The 24,624-nt window shown below is 40.5% G+C and overlaps 2 protein-coding genes across 2 annotated transcripts in view; one reads left to right on the plus strand and one right to left on the minus strand.

Annotated features, from left to right (window-relative positions):
- Positions 1-17,093, plus strand: LOC121300078 (protein phosphatase PTC7 homolog). Its single transcript, XM_041228461.1, has 6 exons — positions 1-579; positions 8,507-8,686; positions 10,420-10,618; positions 11,428-11,551; positions 11,695-11,824; positions 12,376-17,093. The coding sequence occupies exons 1-6, from the start codon at positions 378-380 to the stop codon at positions 12,432-12,434; spliced, it is 894 nt and encodes a 297-aa protein (XP_041084395.1). The 5' UTR covers positions 1-377; the 3' UTR covers positions 12,435-17,093.
- Positions 15,353-24,624, minus strand: part of LOC121300245 (cell cycle checkpoint control protein RAD9B-like) — a 15,476-nt gene continuing 6,204 nt past the window's right edge. The window contains exons 9-12 of the mRNA XM_041228744.1: positions 22,252-22,478; positions 22,114-22,118; positions 19,870-20,193; positions 15,353-17,768 (exon numbers count right to left, since the gene is read on the minus strand). Coding sequence (XP_041084678.1) covers positions 17,622-17,768; positions 19,870-20,193; positions 22,114-22,118; positions 22,252-22,478 — 703 coding nt within the window. The 3' untranslated portion in view covers positions 15,353-17,621. The remainder of the gene's footprint in view (positions 17,769-19,869; positions 20,194-22,113; positions 22,119-22,251; positions 22,479-24,624) is intronic.

The raw sequence follows: 24,624 nt of genomic DNA on the forward strand, positions 1-24,624 counted from the left end.
GGGATGTCGCGTATACTGAGTGTTTGCACCTCTTGCCGAGAAGGGGAAAGATGGCGGAAAGGTGTGGAGCACCTGGAAGGAGCCGGCTCTGTTAAACTTGCAAGACAATAAAGAACAGCCGCGAATCTGCAAGGCAGGCGTATTTCAAACGAAAACACAAGAACACGTCCTTCTGCAGAATCGGAACCGAGAAGCGGTGGTTGACTTTTCCCTTTTTCTGTTTTTTTTTTTTTTTTTTTTTTTTTGTGCGTGGTAACTGCATGAGGGGGTGCTGAGACTGAGACAGTAGTAGTAAGTGAGTGTCAGGGAGGAAGCGAAGAGTGGTGACTTGTGTAGTGCTATCTGCGCAGAGTATTGTTATTTTTGCAAGGGGGGGGATGTTCTCCTTACTTTCCTATGGCAGACTGGTTGCCAGGGCTGTCCTGGGCGGACTTTCCCAAACAGACAGCCGGGATTACAGCCTGGTTACAGCAAGCTGCGGCTTCGGAAAGCATTTTCGGAAGGGTATTTTGAAGAAAGGGATGTGTTACGGGGATGACGCCTGCTTCATTGCCCGACATAGATCTGCAGATGTCTTAGGTAAGTCTCGATCGCATTGTCCACTGTACTGAATGTAAATGTGCCCAGAATGAATGTTCTTATGAACGGCTATACGATTCGCTCTCTTTGTTGCACACCACACACTGCTGTACTGTGGCCTTTGTTGTAAAGACCAGATGCCGCTTTAGTTTTCTTAATTCAGTCTAACAATACAATAATGTAAATAGCAGTTGGTGCAAATGTAGCTCGTTGTGGTTGCATTTTATTCGCGTGTTTTTCAGCGACGATGAGTTCATGCAAGTTGATTGTCTGTGGACTAACTTGGTGGCAACTGTCATTGCTAGTGATACTCAATCCAACTGCAAATTACATTAGTAATTGTTGTTTAAACAGATTCAGATGTCTACAGCGTGTCCTCGCTGCGTTTTCCCCACTTAGAACAGAGGATTGCTTGTTACTTCAATCACAAAGCCCCCTTGCAGACAATATGAAGCCCGGCGTGATACTGCAGAAGTGTGACCCTTTACCTAGATAGCGAGGAAGCCCTGGGATTAGGGCAAGACTAGCGGCCACAGTGTGCCCGCTTTTCATGAAATGGTTGAACTGCCGGCCGGTGTGTTTCGTATAAACGCAACAGTATTCGTCCTAATACAAATGCCCATTGACTGAAAAATATGTTGTGTCCAAACCCGTCTCCTGTTGCTCACGTTCGTTTGTGTTGTTTTACGGCCATGGCAACATGACGTTTTTGTTTTGTTTTATCTAATACAGCGATCGTGTGTGTGTGTGTGTGTGTCTATATATATATATATATATATATATATATATATATATATATATATATATATATATATATATATATATAAATGAACCTCATTTCAGAAATTGCGAACACATTACATAACACGCCGGTGGGAACGTATCGAGCCAGGGGTGGATGTAAGGTAAATCTCACTGTGTTTGATGTTTTAAAGGTCAGAGTGGTCACGCAATGGGGGCAGCCATGTTGCCAATGTCGCGTTTTCAAAAACTGTGTTGCAATGCACATGTTTGCAGTGTGTCCTGTGGAAAATGAAGTCCAAACTAAAAATGGTCAAGCATGACTTTAAAAGTGGAAATAGAACTAAATAGCCAATATTTAGGTCCTTTGGAAAAACCTCAGTTCCGTTATCTCAAACAAGATATGTTGTTCAGCCCAGTGTTTGTAACTAATAACCTTCAAATGCTTCAGTGACGCATGCTTTTGAATTTATTGCTCAGGACAGGTGAGGGACAATGTGAGGCATGCCTAGCCAGGTATAGTGCCAGGACAGATTACCCCTCCTGGCTCTGCAAGCCTCTATACTCTACCATGGGCCTCTCATTCGGTCTGCCAGTTGTGCTGAGGAGTTTGGTCCTGTGAAGTGTCCACCAGGGATGTTCAGAGCACCATGCTCATTGTGAGGATTCCAGAGAGGAAACCCAGTGAGGCTCCTGTATTAAGCTGTGCTGCTGCCCAGCCTGCATTCCAGAGACATAGCCATTACCTCAAGGTCATATAGGTGTCTGCTTTTTATCATTCCAAATTAGAACTCTGTCCAGTCAAGTATTCAAGATGGGAACCATTACAGTATTATAAAGTTAACCCTCACCCAACACACACACACACACACACACACGCTCACGCACATACCCCTGCAGCAATTAAAATGGTAACTAGTCACCCTAGCTGCGCATTGTGTTCTGATTGCTTGAGCTGCACTGCTGTTTTCAGAAGAGTACACAGTGTTCCTGGATGATTCATCCTAACCTCCTGCCAGCCTTTCTTTTTATTAGAGTGCTTAGTTTGATTCTGAGAGCAGTGCAGTTTTGAAATGTGGTTCTGTTGCCAGGTTCTGCTGCAGACAGCATGGCACTTTATTATTTTTTATTATGTTTTATTTTTAATGCAAAATAAATGACTTCCCGTTAATCCTGTCACTGTGATTTGTTACCCGTTCACATAAAAATGAAATATTTTTTCACAGGAGGTTACTAGTCACACGCAAGTGATTTTGATCAGCGCCTGCTGCATAAATAGGTCTTTTTAAATGAAACTTTTCAGCCTGGAAGAATGCGTTTGAGACTGGCAAGATCTGATTGCAGATTACAACAGTCTTGCATGGCACGCTGTCAGAACACTAATGCAACACTGACAATGAGACCCACGCTGGCATTTTACATCCCAATTCCCGTCCAATTTCTTCTGGAACATTTGTTAGAATATATTTTCTTGTTTTGTATTATGCAGACAAATTGATATTTGGCTTCACAGTTGTAGGCAGATAGCACTGTGCTTGTTATGTAGAGTAGAAATGAAATCCGGAGAGTCTTTTATTGAACAATACTAAACTATCAAATACCTCTATTCCTCTGCGCATGAAACAATGACCGGTCTGCTACCATACCAGCTGGCAATTTAAATAATGAATAAATGGGATGGGATTTATGTTATGCATGTTGCCTTTTTAGTTTTGTGTCCATTTATTTCAAAATCATAAAAAAAAAAGTGGGATAAGAGTTGCAAACAGTAAGAAATAAAATGCATGCTGTTAAGGTATTTTCAAAATTAAACATAATTTGTACCAAGGCAGGGCGTATTCTCTAATTCAATGATCAACATGTGCCAAGGTAAGGCAACATTCTCAAAAGCTGAGTAAGGTTCCAGGAACCATTTGCTAAACACTGCAACAGGACATTACAGAAGTAGGCTACAACTTGCGAGACCTGGGCAATTATATGTTCCTTCTCTAATTGGAGACAAACACTACCGTCATTTTAAATTAAAATCTGAAACTTCCTGAATGACTGGAAGCGAGGTGTAAGAGAGAGGCACCTGATGGCAAGGGATTCTTCTCGGCTACTTTCTGCCATCTAACATTATAAACCAAATCTGGCTTGAATATGGTGTTTCCTAATTATTTAGGCAGTCAGTGCCTCAGACGGACATTCTAGTGAAAAGCAGCCTGATGTGACTGAAAATATCAGATCTGTAAGTATTCCCTCCAAATCCTTTTCCAGCAAACTAAAAAACACTGATTGAGGCACAGGGGGAATCAATACATTAAAAACGTGGTGGTAGAGCTCTGCCTTGCACCATTTGAAGTAAAAAAATTCTTTACGTAATTGTAACAATAGCACTTATTAAAGGGGTGCTTTGAACCAAGTTTTTTAAATCCATTTTCAGAAGTCCTAGGATGTATCGTTGCAATTGTCAACGTAAAGCAAAATGCATATTCAAAAGGAAGGTTTTGTTTTTGAGCTAAAACGTCTTTCTATTTCCAGATCCTGTTTGGTCGTGTGGAGGTGCCATACCTAGATATAAATACTGCCCGTGTCCTGCTGTCAGCTCTGAGATAGACAGCTGTTTTTGTTAGTTTTCATGCCTGCTAATCACAAGTACATGTCATTTGCATGAAATGTGTTTTTGAGCAAAAGGCGTATTTTAGCATGATTCCTTGTATGGTCATGGAGTTTGTTGTTGGATTGTTCTCTGTGAAACAATACTGCAGGATTGCCATTTCTGGAAAAAGGCTGTCAGGCTCGTATCGGAGGGGTGTTCTCTTGGGAGTGTCCTGTGCAGCTGAGTGATATTATTCCGAGGCATGGTCATTTAAGGAGAATGCAATCTCAGACCCGTGAGCTGCTAATAAAGCTTTACATTGTTTTCGCTTCCTAATCCTGTTTCTTGTTATGTAAAACTGCTGTAATTGTAGACAGTTCCCAGCAAAATTCTCAAATGAAACCTGCCGAATAGTGTTATGTTAACATATTGAATGACATACTGCTTCGTAGTTTTCCTTATACTTAACAACAAATTCACAAATTAAATGTGACGTTTCAAAATCTAACACGAAGTACTGTAAGACTATTATGGCTTCTAGTGGACTTTTGCACTGTTAAATAAAAGATCTGAATTATGTTCATAGAGGTGTTTTTTAAATGTTTCAATCCTAAAATTTAAGGGGATGCAAAACATTTGGACATAGCTTTGACAAATTGCTTCATAATATCAACTGAACATTTAACCTTTCTATACATTATTTTTACACGGATCTTCCTGCTTAAATATTAAAAGTTTAAGCAATCTTCTGATTGAAGTCATAGGCCAAGAAGGCTAACGAAAAGCAATACTGGCCCTTATACAGGTGTGGCGCTCCAGTCATGGAGTCTATTGAAGCCCCCTGCTAGCACTCTCTTTACTGCAGTGATGAAGTCTATTGAAGCTCCCTGCTGCCACTCGCTTTTGAGTCACTGCTGGGCTGCCTACTCCTTAACTGCACTCCATTTTGGAAAGCAATGGCTGAAAGGTTATGTCCAAATTAGGAAGAAAGCTGCTTAAAATGGCGTCCCAATTTGCAGCAGAGATGAAGATGTCCGAGGTTAGTGGGCTCAGAGTGGCTGTCGTGGTTTGTCACTTTTTTTTTTTTTTTCTTAAATTAGTGTCATTTTCATATTTATTAAGATATGAATGGTAATTATATCCTGATTTTAATTTTGGTATTCCTGAAACTGGCACTGCCAGAAAGTACTCTTCATTTTCACAGCTCTTGTGCAGCCGTAGACCAGAGGTGTGGTATGAGTTTCAATACACTGGCCAATGAGAGTGTATAACCCTTTGCCTCTGGCACTGAGACTGTGTCAGAGGTTCCCAGTGCCAGATTTTGGACAGCTGTCTGTTGATTTGGATCCATCCCTCCCAGAGATGCTGGTGCATGTCTAGATTTCACCTTGCCCGGTGTTAAAATTCTGTGTGTATTACCTGGTGAAACATTGACATGGCCTCCTAGTTCCAATAGATTTGTTTCTTTTTTTTTTTCCAGGAAAGTCCTGGCACAGGTCATAGTTTTCAGTGAATGGTTAAGTTACGTTTGTCTCCAGTACAGAAATTGATTTTTTTTTTTTTTGTGCTGCTCGATTCCTGAAAACATTTCAGTCCAGGATTAATTCTTCGGTTGTGCAATGTTCTCTTCTCCTGTGTAGTAGTTTAGAAACCCTGGTCTGGTAAATGCATTGTGTGGTGTTCAGGAATAGTCAGGTCGTGCATAGCTTGCCCATTGCACAGAGAAGCGAGCGGACCACTGCTCTCATGGCAGAAATGGGAATTTCGAGTAATTTAGTACTCGGGTGTTAGATTTAGAGTACTCTAACCAAACACAAGACAATATTATTCTACAGATGTGCCACAAACATTACCACTTTAACACTAGAACTGCCGCGGTTATACTCATACCTATAACCACCACCGGTAGTCATTTATCATGGTTACATTTTAAACAACATCATATTAAAATGAAAGACAAACTATCGGATACAACTCAAACATATCATATCAAACATCTGCACAGCCGAAATGCTGTATTTAAATGAACAATTAAACATAAAAAGGTTTATTTTCTAACTTGCCACATATAAAACACTACTTCAAAAAATGAAAATTGGGGAGGGTGGCCCATTCACGCAATAATAATAAAACAGGTTATATGTACATACAAATCTGTAAAAACGAAAGTGAAATCACTCCTACTGATATTTTCCTCGGAATTTAGCCATTGTACATTCTTTGTACAAAATGAAGGAATTGATGCCAGGCTTCCAGGTCCAGATGAGATAACAGGATTATGTGTGTGTGTGTGTGTGTGTGTGTGTGTGTGTGTGTGTGTGTGTATATATATATATATATATATATATAGTATATATATATATATATATATATATATCTATTTATCTATATTTAGATGAGTCTTATTTATGCAGACCCATAAATACTTCTCCAGTGGTCTTGACCGTCGGTGTATGGAGTGAGATTGAGCGTCTGAAACGCGAACTCAATATCTGTCACTTTTGGAGTTAGGCAGGTGTTAAGGAAAGAGGACCGATTAAAATATTGTAACGAAACACTGAATTTTTTATAACTCAAGCCTGGGAGGCACTTACTTGGATTCGCACTGCGTCTCAAACATACTTTACAGTCCGCAGGGTCCGATGCTTTGTCAGGACCAACCACAGGCCTGGTGTCTCGTTTTATGTTATAACAAGTTAGGACCTCCTGTCTCTATCCTAAAAACTCACTTACTTTCTCGCTCGCTCTATTCCACACACACACACACACACGCTCCGGCTGTGTCAGTCCCATTGCACAGAGAAGCGAGCGGACCACTGCTCTCATGGGGGGAGGGGCAGAGCAAGGGTGTCTAGATGACATTGGCAGCACCCAACAGAGGCACACACACACACTACCGAAACAACTAGTGGTATGGTCCCACCCCGGAACAGATAACGTGAATGCCCAGCACCAGATGGAACAAGTCTGCCAACCTGAACTGACCGGGTCGCTGCAATATATTGAACTTGCATTCGTGAAGAGATATTATTAAAAATTTTTTGAGTACTCTAGTAATAAATTATTGCTCGAGCAATTATTTTGAATACTCTAACCCACCCCTAGTAATGCAGTTGCTTGACCTGGCTGTGACAAGTTGTCGATCTTGGCTGGAGGTCCCATGGGGAGGGTGGCCCATTCACGCAATGTAATGAGAGTAATTAAATATCTGCAGTGTAGGGTTTCCATGACTAATTGCAATTTTGCTGGCGAGCTGGACTAGAAACCCTGTGTGTGTTTTGCCTTCCAGTAATGAAACCCCAGCTATCAATAACTGTCAACTAGAGCCTTCTTTTTAGCCTCGGAATTTAGCCAGGGTGATGAGAGGCATGAACGTTTGTGAAATGTGGTGCTGTAGAAGACGTCTGGGAAGAATGTCAATGAAAGTGCATGTAATGGTTGAATCTGACGTTTAATTGCAGCACAGGGTGCTCCTTTTTCCCCTCCTGCAAACCAAATTGAAGAATCGCTGCTGCATTGCAGCATCTGCGCATTTAAGTCTTGATGGTTGCTGTCATATTGATGTGAAAGGTGAGCTGGCAGTGTGCCTGACTCCAAGCCTAATCTATATTGAAGGCATGTTTTAAGATTTGAGGTTGCAGCGCAGTGATTTGTGAAGTAGACTGGGAGCCCAGTTTAGAATTGTTCTGAATACTGTTGTTTATCACTGAACTGGCAAGCTAAATACAGATTCCACCATACATTTCAACAAGAGTGAGTCAGCTCCAAAATCCTGGCACTGAGCACATGAGCAAAACCGTGGGGGTATCTTTTCACGAAGGATGTTATAGCAGCTTTAAGTTTTTTTTTTTTTTTTTTTTTTTTTTTTTTCATTAAACTGCAGCTTTGAGAAGCCAATCAAATTAATTGAAATGTGTATTTCAAAAAGAGTGGTGTGTCCTGAGATCACCCCTTTGAATGCAGAAAAAAAACTGGGTCAAGAAGACTGTTTCAGCACGCGTATTCATTGTTACACAGGCATTCGTCTGCTCGCCTATCCGTAAGCATCTTGCTTAACATTTTGATTGATTTTAACAAAGGCCAACATACATGCAAGACCCCTTAACTGGATGAGCACAGTAATTGGTTGTCTAATTTACGTCAATTGGCTTGTTCCTTTATAGTATCGCGGTAGTCTAATTTTATAGTATGTTCTGAATTCATGAATACAGTAATTGATTTTGAATTTCTAAAACTGAGGGTGAAAAACAAATAGGTTAAATTAGACACGGGCCAATTTGAAAAAGTTAAGTGTTTTAAAATGGTTCTGAGGTTATGTTTTGGTTTGTATTCAGTACTTGCGCTCGCATTTCACTGTTGAACAAGGTTGGGTTTAAACGCTTTCGAATTCATACCCCATCTGTGTACCAAAGTTAGGAGAACTGCCATCTCTTGTAAGTGAGTGTATTTTGGTATGCAAAACTGCAACAATATAAGACTCATGGTCTCATTTTATAATAAAATATTCATTAGGAGTAACTGACATGACTGCAGAGTGGTGTGTATGCGTGTGTTTCCGTCTGTTTTCAATAGTAACCCTTTGTCTTCCTGACCTGTATGTTTCAGGTGTGGCAGATGGCGTGGGGGGGTGGAGGGACTATGGCGTCGACCCCTCTCAGTTCTCAGGGACTCTGATGCGAACATGTGAGCGTCTGGTGAAGGAAGGCAGGTTCATGCCGAGCAGTCCTGTGGGAATCCTCACCACCGGCTACTATGAACTGTTACAGAACAAAGTTCCTCTATTGGGTAGGTATGGGACAGGGGGGGCCCCTACAAAAAAACAACTGGACTGTCCAATACCTGCTGTACCGACACTGTGAAAGAATCGAGGAAATTGGACTAGGAATTAGGGTAAAATGAACATAATTGTGGATTAGCTTAAAAATTTGATTTTGAAGACAAAGAGGGAGAAGAGGTTAAAATGTTCTTTTATTCCCAGCTGGCTTTGGTTAACAGTGGTGAAAGAATTCCGTTTGTGTGATGATTCCATTCATCTTGCTCCAGCAGTACATTTCCTCTGCGTGACTTGCTGGCAGCAGGGTGCGGCACAGTGAAGCCTGGAGCTCATTCTTTTCATGTTGTTGCTGTGCCTGAGGAAACAAGTTTTAAGAGGGCGGCGAAGTGTTGCTACATACCATCTCTGGCTACATACCAGTTTTTGGTTACATATTTTATGTCTTCACTTAGCTCTGCAATGTTGGCTTATTTGTGAAACCCTTTTGCTTGCTGGCTGAAATAACCAAAATCACTTGGATGACTCCTAGAATTTGCAGCACTGTTTCTAATAAAGTAAAACCAGTGATGCAACTAATGGGCGTGATGGAAATAACCCATGACCATTACACTGGTAGACGGGGTGTTTCCAGCGCACCCCCTCAATGAATCCTGCCATCTGTTTGTACAAAAAAAACCTAGATCCAAGTACAAGCCAAGTTGAGCTTTCCTTTGCTGCAGTAAAATGTACTTTCTTGTTTAAGCTTTCAATCCCAAGCTTTAAAATATGAGCAAAACTGGATGAAAGTTATATGAAGGACATCTTGCCAATTAGATTTTATTGCTTGTTGTTTGGAAACTCTAAAAAGGGTTGTAGAGAAGAGATTAAGGTTCAGAAAGTCAGCAATAGATTGCTTTGATGGCAGAAGCAGAGATCACACGTCTCCCACTGTGTGTTTAAGAGGTGGGCTGGATACTGAGAGGATTCCCACCCTGTGCTGTGCACCAGCAGTGTGATGATGACTGATTTGCTGTGATGGAAAGGTCATGCTTATATTTAATCCCAGCAGTTATTATTTTAGAGTTCAGATAAGAAATCCAATCCTATATGTCTCTATCAGTCGGTCTGTCTGTATGCATCTATCTATCTATACTGTATATACCTACACATGCAGTGATTCCATTGGTGTCCTGCACTGTCTTTTCCAGCTGCTTATGGCTTGAGGCACAAGGAGTTCAAGTGACTTTCCTAACAAGGTTGTGCACAGCTAGTTGTGACTGGGCTGGCTTGAAACCATGAATATTCTGGCTGTGCCTTTTGATCGTTAGACCTTGCTGCTGCTTTCCTAAACAGATCTGTGTAATCCAGAACGAACTCACTTTGCCTTGCATGTCTGACGCATTCTTGTAAGGCTACCCAGCAGTCCCGTGCACAGCGCCTGTTTTCTTTTTTCCATGTCCACGTCCAGCCGTCAACACAGCCTTCTATTTCTGACCCTTGGAACATAACCTTATTAATATTACAATTTTAAAGCAAGCAAGTATCTGCAATAAATAAATAATAAAGCGTGAAGGGTTAGAGTTTCCTGGAAACTGACACTTGTGGTTTATGTTTGGTTTATGTCGCCCCCCCCCCGTTTCAATTTTAGTATTTCATTTTCAATCCACTTCCCAAATGTTGGCTATCCTCTGGGCTCTGTCCCCCAGTGGGGTGGCTACAGCCCCCAGGCAAGCCTTTCATCTTGGCTGACGTGTGTGTGTTGCAGGGAGCAGCACGGCATGCATTGTGGTGCTGGACAGGCGCAGTCATCAGCTGCACACAGCTAACCTGGGGGACTCTGGTTTCCTGGTGGTGAGGGAGGGCGAGGTGGTGCATCGATCGGACGAGCAGCAGCACTACTTCAACACCCCCTTCCAGCTGTCCATCGCCCCGCCCGAGGCTGTGGGGGCTGTCCTGAGCGACAGGTGAGGGACACTCGCTTTCCTCTCAGGTGGTGTCTGAGTGAATGTTGAAATGTATTTCGGACCTTACTTATATTGTATTTAGAATGCAGAATATGTTCCTGCAGGTCATTTTAAAATAAATAAATAATACCTTGGAAAAAGGCTGGTCACTGCAGTCTATCCAGAGTGGTTCTCCTTGTGACTTGCACTCTGACACAGAAAAGGCACAATCTCCTGGGAATATTTCACATGCCATGTAGATTCAGTGATCTTGGAGTATACACAAGTGCAGATCACTGTATTACTTGATGTTGGCCCTATTATTTTCAGTGCAGTGTTTAAGATTGTGTGAAATCCTGATTTGGGCTGGATCTGGTTCGAGTCCCCCGACCTGCTGTAACACAAAGACCTGGAATTAGTGATCTTGATTTTCCAGTTTCAGCAGGAAGGGATTTCCAGTGTGTGGGCTGTAGGGAGGAGCAAGGTTAATCCTCTTTTTTCAGGTGACACTCGGGTCAACCCCCTCCTTTAGAGTCTGGCTGCAAACTCAAGCCCAGTTTTGAACTTCTGATGGCATGCAGTCATTTCTTCTTTTTATGTTTTATTCCGGCCACATGCAAATTCAACATCATGTACTTATTTCAGAATCTTGTATTTGTCACAGTATACTGATTATTTTTGATGTGTGTGTTCTGTGCTGGAATCGAAGTGGTGACGCGTCCTTGGAACCAGTCTCCTGTCGTTTCTGACTTCAAGTCTCAGGTTTTGTTTGCACGGTGTGTCAGTGCCAGACTTTTCGCCACGTTCTGCTATACTTTCTCCATCCCCAGCCCTGAAGCTGCCGATAGCTCCTCTTTTGATGTCCAGCTGGGCGATATTATCCTGACGGCAACCGATGGACTTTTTGACAACATGCCAGATTATATGATCCTACAAGAATTAAAAAAGCTGAAGGTATAGCCTTTTTATAATTAAAATGATAATACAAATAATTATATTTTACTGAAGGATTTTAAATGGCTTGACTTTTGGAAAACTCTTGCAGCAGATGTTTTGTGTTTGAATGTATTGTTTTATGGATTGGATTTTTTTTGCAGAATACTAACTATGAGAGTATACAGCAGACTGCCAGGAGCATCGCAGAGCAGGCCCACGAGCTAGCCTATGATCCAAATTACATGTCGCCTTTTGCACAGTTTGCGTGTGACAATGGACTGAATGTACGAGGTAAGCCTGACTCCAGTAAAGTGAATCCTACAAAGGTTTGCAAAATATCCCTAAAGAAGTTCAGCTGCCCCCTTTATCTTAACACTTTTAATTCCTAGGCTTAATTTGATTCATTCGTGGTGGGGCACGTAATTTTTTTCATGTGCAATAATGGAAAATAATAAGGGAACACTGTAAAAGCTCTATTATTATTATTATTATTATTATTATTATTATTATTATTATTATTATTGTCTTCTGACTGTTGTAGTTAAGCAACAAAAATTAAGTTTACACAGTAGACGTTCTTCCACTCCCAGGCGCTCCACTTGGTTACTCGGCAACCGTTCTGTGCTCTGGACAAGTCTAAAACACAGAACAGTAACTTTGCTGAGCTTTGAGAGAGCTGAGGATGACCAGCATGTTACAGAACTAGCCACAAACCCCTTTAGACCAAGTCACTAATGATACAAACTACATTTGCTGTTGATAATTCGTTCCCTGGGTTTATTCATTTGATTTAAAGCTGTTTTTGTGTTGTAATGCAGTGTTCCGTTTGTGTTGTTGTGCAGGAGGGAAGCCTGATGACATCACAGTTCTGCTGTCTATAGTAGCAGAGTACACAGACTAGTGGCACTGGAGAGCCCTGTTGTCTTCCTCAATCATGTTCTGTTCTACCATTTCCTGCTGGCAGGACTGTGGACTCCCCTCCCCTTGCAGCTAAACCCCCAAGGCCAGTTATTCCCTGGGTCTGTAGCCACACTTCCACCACTACCAAGGAGAGCGTACATCTTCCTGCAAAGCAACCAGGACAGTCCTATACAGAAGAACTTTTTACCACCTTTTTAGGCATTGGGTAGACCTTATTTATCATGGAATCATTCACAGGAACACGCTTGGCAGTGCCTGGTACGTCTTGGTTTCAGTCTGTGAGCTGTTTTTCCATAAGTGCTGCTCAATGTAATTTGTTTATTGTCCAGCAGGTGGCTGTAGAGACGTCACATGCCTTTAATATTAGTTGTCTTGGTCCCAGTCACTTTCTGAAAAATATACACATTTAAATGTGGGGCCTTTGGATCCCCTTTCCCCTGACTGCAAATGTACAAACTCAAACAGGAGCAGAAATATATGTTTGATTCACCCCCACCCCCCCCATGTTCTTGTATTTTAGTTTTTCAGACCTATATGGACAGAATTTGTGAGTCTGTGTGCAGGTGTTTATTGCTGCTGCCTAAATACTGATCTGGAGTCAGTTGGGTGGCAAATATGAGGAACTCCAAAGTGAACAGGGAATGAACTCTGGTCTTCTTGCCTATGGAAAAACTGCTCCTAATGTTTCCAAGGTTTGATCATCCACCAGTCATAGATCCTGTGTCTCTATCCGATTCCATTTCAGTCTTCGAAGCAGATACTGTAAATGGCTTCCAGTCTGGGAAGGGGGTTGGCTTGGTTTAAAATTGTCCTCGGGCACTGGCAAAGGTTTAAAAGTTGAAGCTTCCTAATCAATTACTTGCACTTATAAACAATGGAGATGTGTGGGTTCAGTGATGAATGAGAGAATGTAAATTGTGATTGCATTTAAAGAAAATAAACCAAGGCATAGCGGTACGTAAAGGTCTGTCACATTGGTTGGAAGAAAACTCTAGCTGAAACGGCAGGCTTGTACTTTTTTGCTATGCTTCGTTTTCAACAAAAAAAAAGTTAGAACTCGGTGATGTTTCGTCATCTGTTTGAGTGGCATGTATGATAGCATTTTGGAGAGCATGGCTGTTGGTGGAACTGTCCCAGTCCCGTTTTTGTTCTGTGTTTTTAAAGTTCTGTAATGCTGGTTTTAATAGAATTAAGAAAGGATGATGTTTTGTTGCAGCACCTTAGTGTTGACATTTGTGTAAGGGCAGATGGATTTGCTTCCTATGGTCTCTTAAAGGACATCTATATTGAATTTGGAGGTTGGAGACAGTAACACGGTTGTCTGAGTATTTGTAGTTAGATAAAGTTTCAATTCTGCTCAGAAACACCATCAAAACATCAAAAGGTTAGAGGTCAAATGTCTTAAACTTCTGGCCTGTCAATCTAGCACAGAATTCCTCTTTTAAACACAGGTTTTTTATTCAGTTAATGCAGGTGGAAATCATTATGTGTCTGGATTGGGAGTGAAAACCAAAACTTAAGTGAAGCTTTTTTTTTTTTTTTTTATTCCTGGAAATGTTGATGGATTTCTGAAAGAGCAAAGGTGGACAAATTCTGGTTCTTTCCCCAAAGCCATGTACAGTCCTTTGTGTTTTTATAAAGAGCAAGATTGCAAACAAGTCCTTCTACAGCTGTGGGTGCAGAATGTTTAATGGCTGCTGTTCAGTGCATGGACTGCATTGAAGCAGGACCGGGGACTTGGGTTGGTTTCAAGAGCAGAAAATGCAGACCAGTCACATCTGAAACCAAACGATTTCTCAGATACCTCGCTGGTCACATGTGTCACATGTCAGGGTGTTCTGAGCGAGCTCTGAATTAAACACACGCCCTGTTATGTCACTGGATAACCAAGTCTAGCTAACTTGTCACTGCTGAGTGTGTGTGTTTGTGTAACGTTATAACCAGGTCCAGCTAATTTAGCACAGCAGAGTGTTTGAGTTTGTATAACGTTACCTTTCTCAGTTGGGACTGTAACTCCTGGAAGCGTGTCTGGGTTCTGGGTTCTTTTTCTTTTTTTTTTTTTTTTTTTTTTTTTTATAACCTTTATGAAAAATACCATTAATGCACAAGAATAATAAGTTTGTATCTGAGTGCTTTTGTGAACAGGTATGTTAGGTCAGAAATGAGTAATGAATAATAAAGGTTTATTTTTATAACTTTATTTTTTTCCTTTAAGTTCTATAGTATATATATATAAAAAAATATGGTTCTTGTACACAGAATTTTACCACAGCCAGATAATTTAATGTATCCCACTATGGAGTTCCTAAAGCCATCTTTTACAAATAGACCTCTCTCTCTCTGTCTCAATCAGGTAACTTGTTTGTGAAAGGTCTTCTAAACATTAGTGTGTTAGTGTTACATTCACATGTTGAACGTCAGGATTTTCGTTTTTTTTTTTTGTTGTACTGTATATTTGCATAACTATTTCTGTGCAGCTTTTTTATTTTGTAACTTTAAAATTCAACTTTTACATGTACCGTGTACATGTCGATTTTACTTTATTTAAATACACATCATGCTTCTAACAGGCATTTCATTTTTAAGCTTTTCACTAGTTAAACTAAGGAATTGATTCATTTGACTATTCCTGTATTTACATGGTCTGCTCCTCCTCTGTGCAGTGAAGCTTTCTGTCTACTGCCCAGCTGAACTGGTACTCTTGTTAATTCATTATTGGATTTTAAAGACATTTGCTGGTAAAACCTTAAGTGTATGTTGGTACTAGGTGTAGAATGACTATATATTTGCCAGTCAAACAGTTGATACTTAAGAAATGATTAACAAATCATGTATTTGATAATGTTGGCTGCTTTAATTTGTAGTTTTGTAAACTATTTACAAACAGCTTGGATTTAAAAAAAAAAAAAAAAAAACACAACTCCTGAAATTTCTTTTTTCTGCAATGGCTTGCAATTGCACTTGAGACATCTTGTCTGAAACCACACTTCACAATTAATTTCCATTTAATTTAAACAGCCTAAGACAATTCAGATATTGACATTGCTAGTTCATCACGAGTACACACTTTTTAAATATGCAAATATATTAATGTGCTGCTCTGAAATTGAAACGTGTGGTTTGGGACTATTTGGGTCTATTCTGATTTAATACAGTGACAGATCTAAATATTGTCTCCCTTCTGTTTATAAGCATCTTGACTAAGTGACTGGCATTAAGACAAGCAGTGTCGTAAAGTGAAACTCCTCGGATGCTGGGTGATAGGCAGAGACTTTCTCTCTTCATTTATTTTCCTAGCAGGTGCACCAAAGACCAGTTTTTCCCATGTGTTTTGTCAGTGGTGTGTGTTGTGTGTGTTTAGAAAGCAATACTGTAATATAACAAACTGTCTGTTTTTGCTGTGCTTTTTCTCCCTCACCTGATGTCTGTACATGTGTATTTTTCAGGTTGCCTGCGCTCCGAACATATCTAGCAGTTGTGTGTTTCCTCCTGTAAGGCTGTATGTGCACAGATATTTAAAGAAAGGCCCAGGGGCCTCCTGACCATGTTCATAAGGATACTGTAGTTAATGGATTTACTGTAAACAAAGGTAGTGTTGTGATTGTTGCTTCATCGCGATGAGAACTGTGATATCGAAGTTGTCCACTGAAAGTTCTGAATTTGTAAACCTTATGTATAAAATTACACATGCAAAATGTGAATTTGGTTTAGATTTTCAGTATTTTGCTTTGTCATAAATATTGTGCTCTGTGCATTTTAAGTGTAGTGTCTCAATACAGATCTCAATTATAGGATATAGTATCAATTTGGAAGCCAGACAGGATACGAGACCTGCCAAAAGGGGATCAGTCCAAATGCCTAGACGTGACATAGTGGACGCACCCTGTTCTGATCCTGAGTTTGCGTTGACTTGGTTTGGTCTCTAGTGCTGTTTTAATAAGCTTCAGAAGCACTCCCAATGTCAAACTTGGTGGTTTATTTTCAAGGTAACTGCTTTTATTCATTAGTCAAACTGAGTCCCTATGTAAAACGAGCTGTATTTTTAGCAAGTTTGGAACTTGCTGTTGTAGACTGTGGAACTCCTTGATTTAACATTCTTGTGATCTTGTCTTTGGTAAGGTAACACAACAAATATTTTGAAGTTATTTAATCCTGGCTGGAGAGCAAATGCTTTCCTATTTTGTTTTCAGTTCAATTAACCTTTCAGTGGTAAACCAGAGACAGTAGAAAAGTATGTGCACCACAATTGAATAAACTGTTCTCAATGTTAAACAAATAATAATAAAAAGTATGTCATGTGTCTGTGGTGTATGTGTGAAGGCAAGCTAATTGAATCAGGTATGAAGTGGAGGTGTAGGAAAGAGTTGGCATTTCAAACACACCCCATGTTCGTCTGCTGTTCCATCTGTTTAAGGCCTTGCAAAGCTAGCTTGCCCAATCTCGAAAACCAGAATGTTATCAAATTCTACTCTTGAAGGTGCTTCTGCTTTCAGGTCCAGATTTGAACTTTCTTACTTGTTCTCTATCGCTCGCTTGCTGTGGAGGCATTTGCTGTGTACAATACAATAATGCAGGAATAGTTTCTGTACATATGTTTTAAGAGCTGTACAATATTTAAATAAAGAATATAGTATTTATACTAGTCTGTCTTGATGGATCTTGTTTTGATGTTTATTTGCATCTAATATCCTCAAGTACAATACCTTTCACAGGTTCTTCTTTATTTTTATATATAGAGACCCACAACTTTAACCTGGTACTCCATGGCAATTAAAGTTAATATAATTAAAAGGGTTATCTTATTATTCCTGTTGTGCTTGAAATGCATTATTCAAGACCTCGATGGTGTAGCTGTATTGCACACAACCACTATTCACATTATGTTCTTTAAGGATGCTGCTGACATTTTAATGTATGTATTTTATTTAACACAGTGTGCAAAAAGAACTGTTAAGGATACAACGAGAAAACAGAAGTGACTGAATATTATACATCACTATAAGAATGCAAATACTAATGTGAGACGCTGTCTTTGTGCACCCTGTGTAACATTGCGACGTGCACAATACATATTATTTTCTAAATAAATACCATTAATAAAATGCAAACCATAAAAAAATAAGTGTGGTGTGTCCTTACACCTAAAACTGAAAAAACCTAAAAATGGTCAGAAAGTCAGGGAGTGCTTGCCGGTGATCTTCTCTCCTTCCTCCAGCTCCTCCTCATTGTCACTGGCACACACCAGGCTGGGCAGCACCAGGGCATTCTCTCCACTCTGCTGAGAGGAGACCGCGCCGAACAGCAGCGAGTGGAACTGCAGGGAACAGCAGAGAAACCCTTCAAGCAGAGCCAGCTCACGTGGGTCTCACTCCATTCTAGCACAGGACCTTGGTCCAGCCACATCTTTTAATAGCTGAACTTGACTGTTTTAACGAAGCAAGGACCTGGGTAGATCAGGGTCCTGGTTTGGAATGGACTGAGAGATCATTAATGCTGTGTGCAATGCTTTGCCCTTGCTAGTCACAATAACAAAAATGACTGCTTTGTCTGTTTTTCAACTTCACTTATAAATGTAGAATGGTTCCCTTCTATGGCAATCTACTCTTTTTGTTATGCTGTTTTTTGTCCACCCCAGTGTACAGTCAGCATAAAGCTCCCTCTCTGCCAGACTAATGTAATTTCACAGTACAGAATGTCCTTTCGCATTATTCTGGGTAGCTCGGGTTGTCTTTTTCTTTTAATCGTTCCGTGACTTTAAATTACAACATTGAGCTTTTAAAGTGGGACACCATAATTTTGGATAAAAAACACAATGCACAAACATTTCCATAACTACATAACAAACTGATTTGTTCACACACTACTTGGGTAAATATTGCATTGTAATGTAACCATGTGGTCTGGTGGGCATCACAACCACAGAGCAGAGCTCTGCCTTTGGCTGCTGCAGCCCAGTGATTTCATTTCTAGCTGTGTGACTCCTCTAATATCTCCAGATGTTGCTGAAAACAACTATGCGGAGTATTCCCAGAGTTCAGGCAAGTCCATCTGTCCTGCCCAGTGCTGTTCCACATCCTCTTCTGCAGCTTGGGGATTACTTCCCTGCATCAAGAGGGCTTGATCGCTCCCCAAATCGCCTGCCGCAACCTCGCTGAGCAATTTGATTGCCTGTACCTTGAGATGGAAAATGGCATGGCTGGTGTTGACTCTACCCACAATTTCATGTGAAAGTGAAGGATAGGACAGTTTTCATTAATTGAGCACCTGCGGTTTAATAGAATTGTCTGGCTTTTGTTTGTCCAAATGTATATATTACAGAGAAGGATGGCTCAGTTTTGGTTTAAATTAGATAGGAAGGTTTTGTGAATGGGTTCCTTATTAATAGCAAACAACTATTGCACAGTAGATTCAGGTTTGAAGCTTGTTTCAGTGCCCCTGTTTGCATTAAAAGTTTCAATTTGCGTTATTCTCTGTGCTTCTGCCATGAAGTGTGTCAGGCTGAACTGAGCTTACTGGTCACACTCAAGAATTTTTATTTTCTGACTCTTGCCTGAGGCTCAATCTCTGTCTTAGCAAAGCAGCAGAGAGGCAACTGCTCCCGAGTACTATGGATAAATTAAAACAACTGCTATTTGTCCCTCGATCAGAACTGCATGATGATCAGACAATTTTATTTATAAGGTAATTATCTTGCATGTATTAGTAATGAACAACAGCCAGCGTACCTACCAATAACAAGTTCATTGCTCTATATTAATATTGAACTTGAAAACACCACCAAACCAAATCCAATTTCATCCTCGGTCCGTATAGCACTCAATAGCTCACCCTGCTGTGACAGAACCCTATTTATTTTGCTAAACCTGTAGGCACCCAGATAAAGAGGCAATGACTAGATTTATGTCTTCAAACTTTTTCAGTCAAACTACAGGTGGAAAGATGAATTAGTTTTAGAGATGGTACTACGAGAATCTGAGAGGTGGGACTGTCATGTGTTTTCCTATAGATACCCCATGACCTTCCAGCCAGGAGATGCTATTTGATAAACGTCAGCAGTAAGAACCGACCACACTGTGGAAATGGCAAGTATTTGGACTGGTAAACCGATATTCAATGGCAATGCCATGCTTCTATACTAAAGGGCAACAGCATAGCAGCACAACTAATAAACACCCCTGTAAATGCTGATTAACATAGAGTAAAAGCAGTCCTTGAGTGTATCCAAATTATGGTACCCCACCTTTTCAATGTACTGACACTGACGGGCTGAACTATCAAAGTCCAATTTTGATCAGTGGTCTATACATTTTTAATTGTTATGTGATTCTATTTCACAGATATGGTCCTGTTTTTGATGGTACCAACCCACTAACTCCAGGAGAACTCCCATGATTATAAAACCACCCAGTCCTCACCTTGTTATGACCTACTGTAGCCGGTACCACCCCCACAGCCTCCTCCTGTATCTGATCCATGTGCACTCCAACACCATACTCAGACCAGTGACAGACGATTACGTTTTCCCTTGTGGCTTTCCCATTGAAAATAGCACTGCCCTGGCTTGAGATTACCAGCTCTGCTTCTCTATCCAGGGCCAGCGGCAACTCAGGGATGCTGGTCTTCATGGCAATGCTGCCCTCGTGCCCTGTGCGTGCCAGTTCAGCCAGCTCCATTTCACCAGCGAGGGGCACAGGGGGCTGAGTCGTGACAGCGAGAGACCTGCAAGACAAACAGAGCAGCTACTGTAGAGAGCTCATACATTCTTCCTGTGTGTGCAGCACTTAAATCAAAGCTGTGAGTTATAAATCACTGGCACGCAAAACCACTGCCAGTCTTAGACTTCAAAACTAAATATAAACAAGACCTTTGAACAACTGCAAAATGAAATGCGCTGTGGATACTGAACTAGTGACAGAAGAGGTGCTGTCCAATAGGAATTTCTTGAAATGATAGAATAAGCACACAGAAGCACGGCTAAAAACTAGGTAAAGAAGGAGAAAAGCATTACAATTAATTGGGGGAAAAAAAATTCTGACTGGAGAAAATGGTTAAATATCCTGCCCAAGCAACCTTTTTCGAATCCCTTCAAAATAGTTACAAATCTGTCTTATCCACTATCAAACCTTCTTACAAATTAGCCTTTTTCACTGATATTATTATTGACTTGGAGCAAGAGGGCTGTCCACTAAATGTATGCAATTCCTGTTGAAACCTGAGCCACCTGCACCAGTAGATCCAGAAGTGTATATTGTATCAACATTTCTGTTAGTGATATCCTAGTCTGTCATTGATGCCACACCGATGGCTTGCTAATTACATCTAGTGTACTGTTCTAAAATATGTACTAGACTACTTGTCTGGTGTTTTTTTGTTTTGTTTTTTTACAGTACTTTGCTACAACATAGAGGCTTGAAAGGGGAGGGCAAAATCAATGTTTTCAACCATATCTGTGATGATACTTATAAAAAGGTATGTAAGCAGCATTCTGTACAGTACTATCCCGCACCGAGGACACAAGCAGCAGAATACAAGTGGTGTCAAAACGTATTATCACTGTGGGAGATAATAATACATGCATGTTGCTTAATCAATCACAATTAATACCTCCGGTTTCTACATCATACCCTTGAACAACCGATGCATGGAAACAAGTCTTTTGTATCCTTTGTTGTAAGAACCCTAACTGGTACCAAATCCCCCCCCCCCCCCATGCTGAAGTCCCTCCAATCAAGTTAAAGATACCGCAAGTCACACCTTGTGCTCATCCTTTACATCCTTTCTAAAGGCATAACAGCTTTTAGCTGCTGTGCTCCAAGTGTGTGAATTACAGTAGCGATCACGAGCGCAGAATACATGCAAATGTTTATTTCTAGGTTAAAAGAATATTTGCTTAACTTGGCATTTTCCACTGCAGTGCTTAAAGTTTGCTTGCTTTTGTAAAGCGCTCTGAGGGACACCTATTGATTACCAGGGCTATATTGTATGGACAACAAACTACGGGCCACTTTTATCAAGGTCTTCATGCCAAAATAAAGTCTGCAGCGTTTGTGACAGGAAAATCCAAACTATTGATGTTATATAACTTCAGTTTTTTAAGTGTTTGTGCACTGCTTTATAAAATTAACAGTTTTACGAATATCAATGCAAGTTGTATAATGTGTTATCTTTGTTGTGTAATCCTTGGCCCAATGTGTCAGCTATCATAAAAAATAAAAATAAAATCAAGAATCGCCAGTACTAACCTGTCTTTCACAGAGTAAAATAAACCGAATTGGCTTAGGAAGAATAAGTGACATCATTGCTGGAAGGCTGCAGTGGGTAATGAAGCTTGCTGAGTATCATATCAGGCCACTATACTAGACAGTTAGTTAGTGCCATGCACGCCGCCTGGCAAGAGGGACCTTGGCACACAGCTTCAATACTGCTTTTTCAGGAACCTTTAATTAGCTCAAACACACAATTTTGTCATGTCTCAAATGGCAAACAGTCAGCAGATTATTCCCTCTTAGGCATTATTTAATAGGGTGTAAAAGGGGGGCTTTTCAGTTGATAGGTTATTGGAGAACATACTGGCGATACTATTGGCTTGTTTCTCTCTAGTACCACATATGAGGACACTGCATGTCTGCGCACTGCTTTTACTTACCATGAAGCGTCACTGCAGCTGAAATTTAAAAGGGGAGAACTTATTGGGTCTTTTAACCATTTCAAGACCAGGCTTGTCACCTGTTATTAGCATTTTGTCAAAAAATAAATAAATCTCTAACCCTTTTTGGATCTCGCTCTGCGCAGCTAACCCAGGTGACCAGGACTGTTAGAGGTAAAACTCCACTTCTGGTATGTTTTACTGCTGCTAGTGACAATACAAGTGATAAGACTGCAGGGACGGTACCTCTGTGTGGGTGCTCCTGTCTGGGATACAGACACGGTTCTCTGAGACGCTGCTCGGCTCTCTGTATCAGTCAGTGTGGCCAGGACAAAGTTAGCCTCCAGAACCATGTCATCAATAATGAAAGCGACAGGTCTGAAGTAAATTAAAAAAAACAAAAAACAATCCTTAAAACAGTTCTTACATTTCTGTGAATAGGGTCCATCTTGTCTAAACATTTACCGGAATCATGGGTTGTATGCACACGGATAAGCCAAAACTGGAACATATTACAGCATTGGGATGGTTGATGGAATCCAGGGGGATTCCTCAAAGTCCTGTGATGAAAATCCAGCTTTATTTTGTCCCTGTCTGGACAAGCTGATCAAATTAACCAAAGCATTTCTTCACTTTAATTCAGATTTTTGTAATAATTCAGTGTTGTTGAGAAATGTTCTGACCTATAGTTTGCCGCACACTTGTTCCAGTTCTGTTGTATCTTTCCACACACATTGTAGTGTTACTGTTTTTATAATGCAACAAAGCTACTGGTTTGGGAGCGTAAACCCCACTGTGGACCTTTAAAATGAGGCAATCGAATACACTCATCTCCATACATGCAAACTGCTTTGACTAAACAAGCTCTGTGGCTTTTAAAAACAACACCCTGGTTGCCATGTATCTATCTGTTCCCTCTGAAGTACCTGTATTGTGTGCACTGTATAAATATATATATGTTCTGTGCAGATCTGACCAGATCATCATGGAAAAGATAGTGAAAGCAAGCAAAACTTAATTCAAGGGTGATTCCAGATGAATCTAGTAAGTTGCCTCTTATTTTACTTTTTCTTATAGACTTTTAAAAGCCTTTGTCCACCCTTTTTTTGCAGAAAAGTGCAGTTTCCACTCAACTAAAGTTTAACCCTGAAATGCAATTTTAGAAAGGAGAAGATGTAATATATTGTATTTAATTAACAAGACCCCCATTCCTTCTACCTAAACAATTAAAGACTGTGGCCTGCAACATGCAATATACTGTTGGTGCAAACATAATATGCTACTGTGGTAGCAAAGATGTGTAACAACTGTACCATTGGCCATTACAGGGTTAAAAAGTGTTTTTCCACTGAGGTGAGAGGTGAGAACAAGCCACTACCTGGTTGGGAACAGATCCAGTACAACACGTTTCTCACTACAGGAATGCAGTAACAATGATTCTACATGTCTCTGGGTTCTGTTCTGAACCTCACCTAGACTGTCAGCAACCTGATACTGTGCCATAATTTGTTTGAAAAAAAAAAAAAACACAAAACGTGCGTTGTAACCAAATAAGAAATGCTGCATTACTATTTAACAAGGCACGTATGTTGCTGTGTTATATTACTGTGTTGTTTACAGCTTATTACAGTCACGCAAGAAACAAAAATGCTTCCTTTCAAAATTACTGTAATCTGATTCAATGACAAAAATGAGGAGGTTTTTAACATCCGCCAGAACTCTATATAACCTCTATTTAAAAAGAGGAATTCATTGAACGCTGCAGTTTTTCACATTAAAAAAAAAAAAAAAAAAAAAGCGCTGTAACGGAAGGAATTATTACTAAAATCCTGTATCTGGAGCTTCTAATTATGTAACCGGTAGCGTTGTATCGGGTGATGCAACTTGTGTTATGGATAATGCTGACCCCTTCGGGTGAGACAAGGCAATGGGATATTACCACAACTACCTTCCCATTTAAAGGGTCTAATTACTCTTTTGTACACTGGTTAAGGCGGCAATAAACTAGCTTCATATTAATTCAATAGGATATAATAGATTAGTTCAGAGCTGCACTAACCTAAGCACCCTGGTGGCCAGTCACTCAATTTTAATCACTCCAGTTTTAATTAAATACAGTAAGAACCTCCGGTGCTGAGATAGTTCACTAGATACCACAACCTTTTAATAAGGTGCCCCATATAGTTACAAGTGAATATATTTGGATTCTTTAATGGAATGGAACGGCACTGAGTGTTCTGTATTGCTTTAATAAGATTCTAATACTGAAGAGTTGCTGCAGTTGCCAGGCTGCCTTGGCACTTAGACACTCTGCTCTCTAGTATGAGTCTCAGCACCGGGCTTCAGCACTTGATCCCACTGTGGAGAGCTGCCAGGTCTCAGGCTAGAGCTCACGGGGTCACGGGGTTCATCCTCTCCCTTTAAAGAGAGTGATGTGGGGATAAACAACATGACTAAACGGCGCAAAAGAGAACGCAGGTTTTTAACCAAAAGCAGCTGGCGATGTTACAAATATGCATACAAA

This window comes from Polyodon spathula, chromosome 25, assembly GCF_017654505.1.
Source record: "Polyodon spathula isolate WHYD16114869_AA chromosome 25, ASM1765450v1, whole genome shotgun sequence".
In the NCBI taxonomy this organism is placed as follows: Eukaryota; Metazoa; Chordata; class Actinopteri; order Acipenseriformes; family Polyodontidae; genus Polyodon; species Polyodon spathula.

Excerpts from the sequence above, each read along its gene's own strand:
- LOC121300078 (XM_041228461.1), top strand. The coding sequence starts at position 378 with ATGTTCTCCTTACTTTCCTATGGCAGACTGGTTGCCAGGGCTGTCCTG. Across the intron at positions 8,687-10,419 it reads GAACAAAGTTCCTCTATTGG|GGAGCAGCACGGCATGCATT; the intron begins GTAGGTATGGGA and ends TGTGTGTTGCAG. Across the intron at positions 11,552-11,694 it reads AAGAATTAAAAAAGCTGAAG|AATACTAACTATGAGAGTAT; the intron begins GTATAGCCTTTT and ends TTTTTTTTGCAG.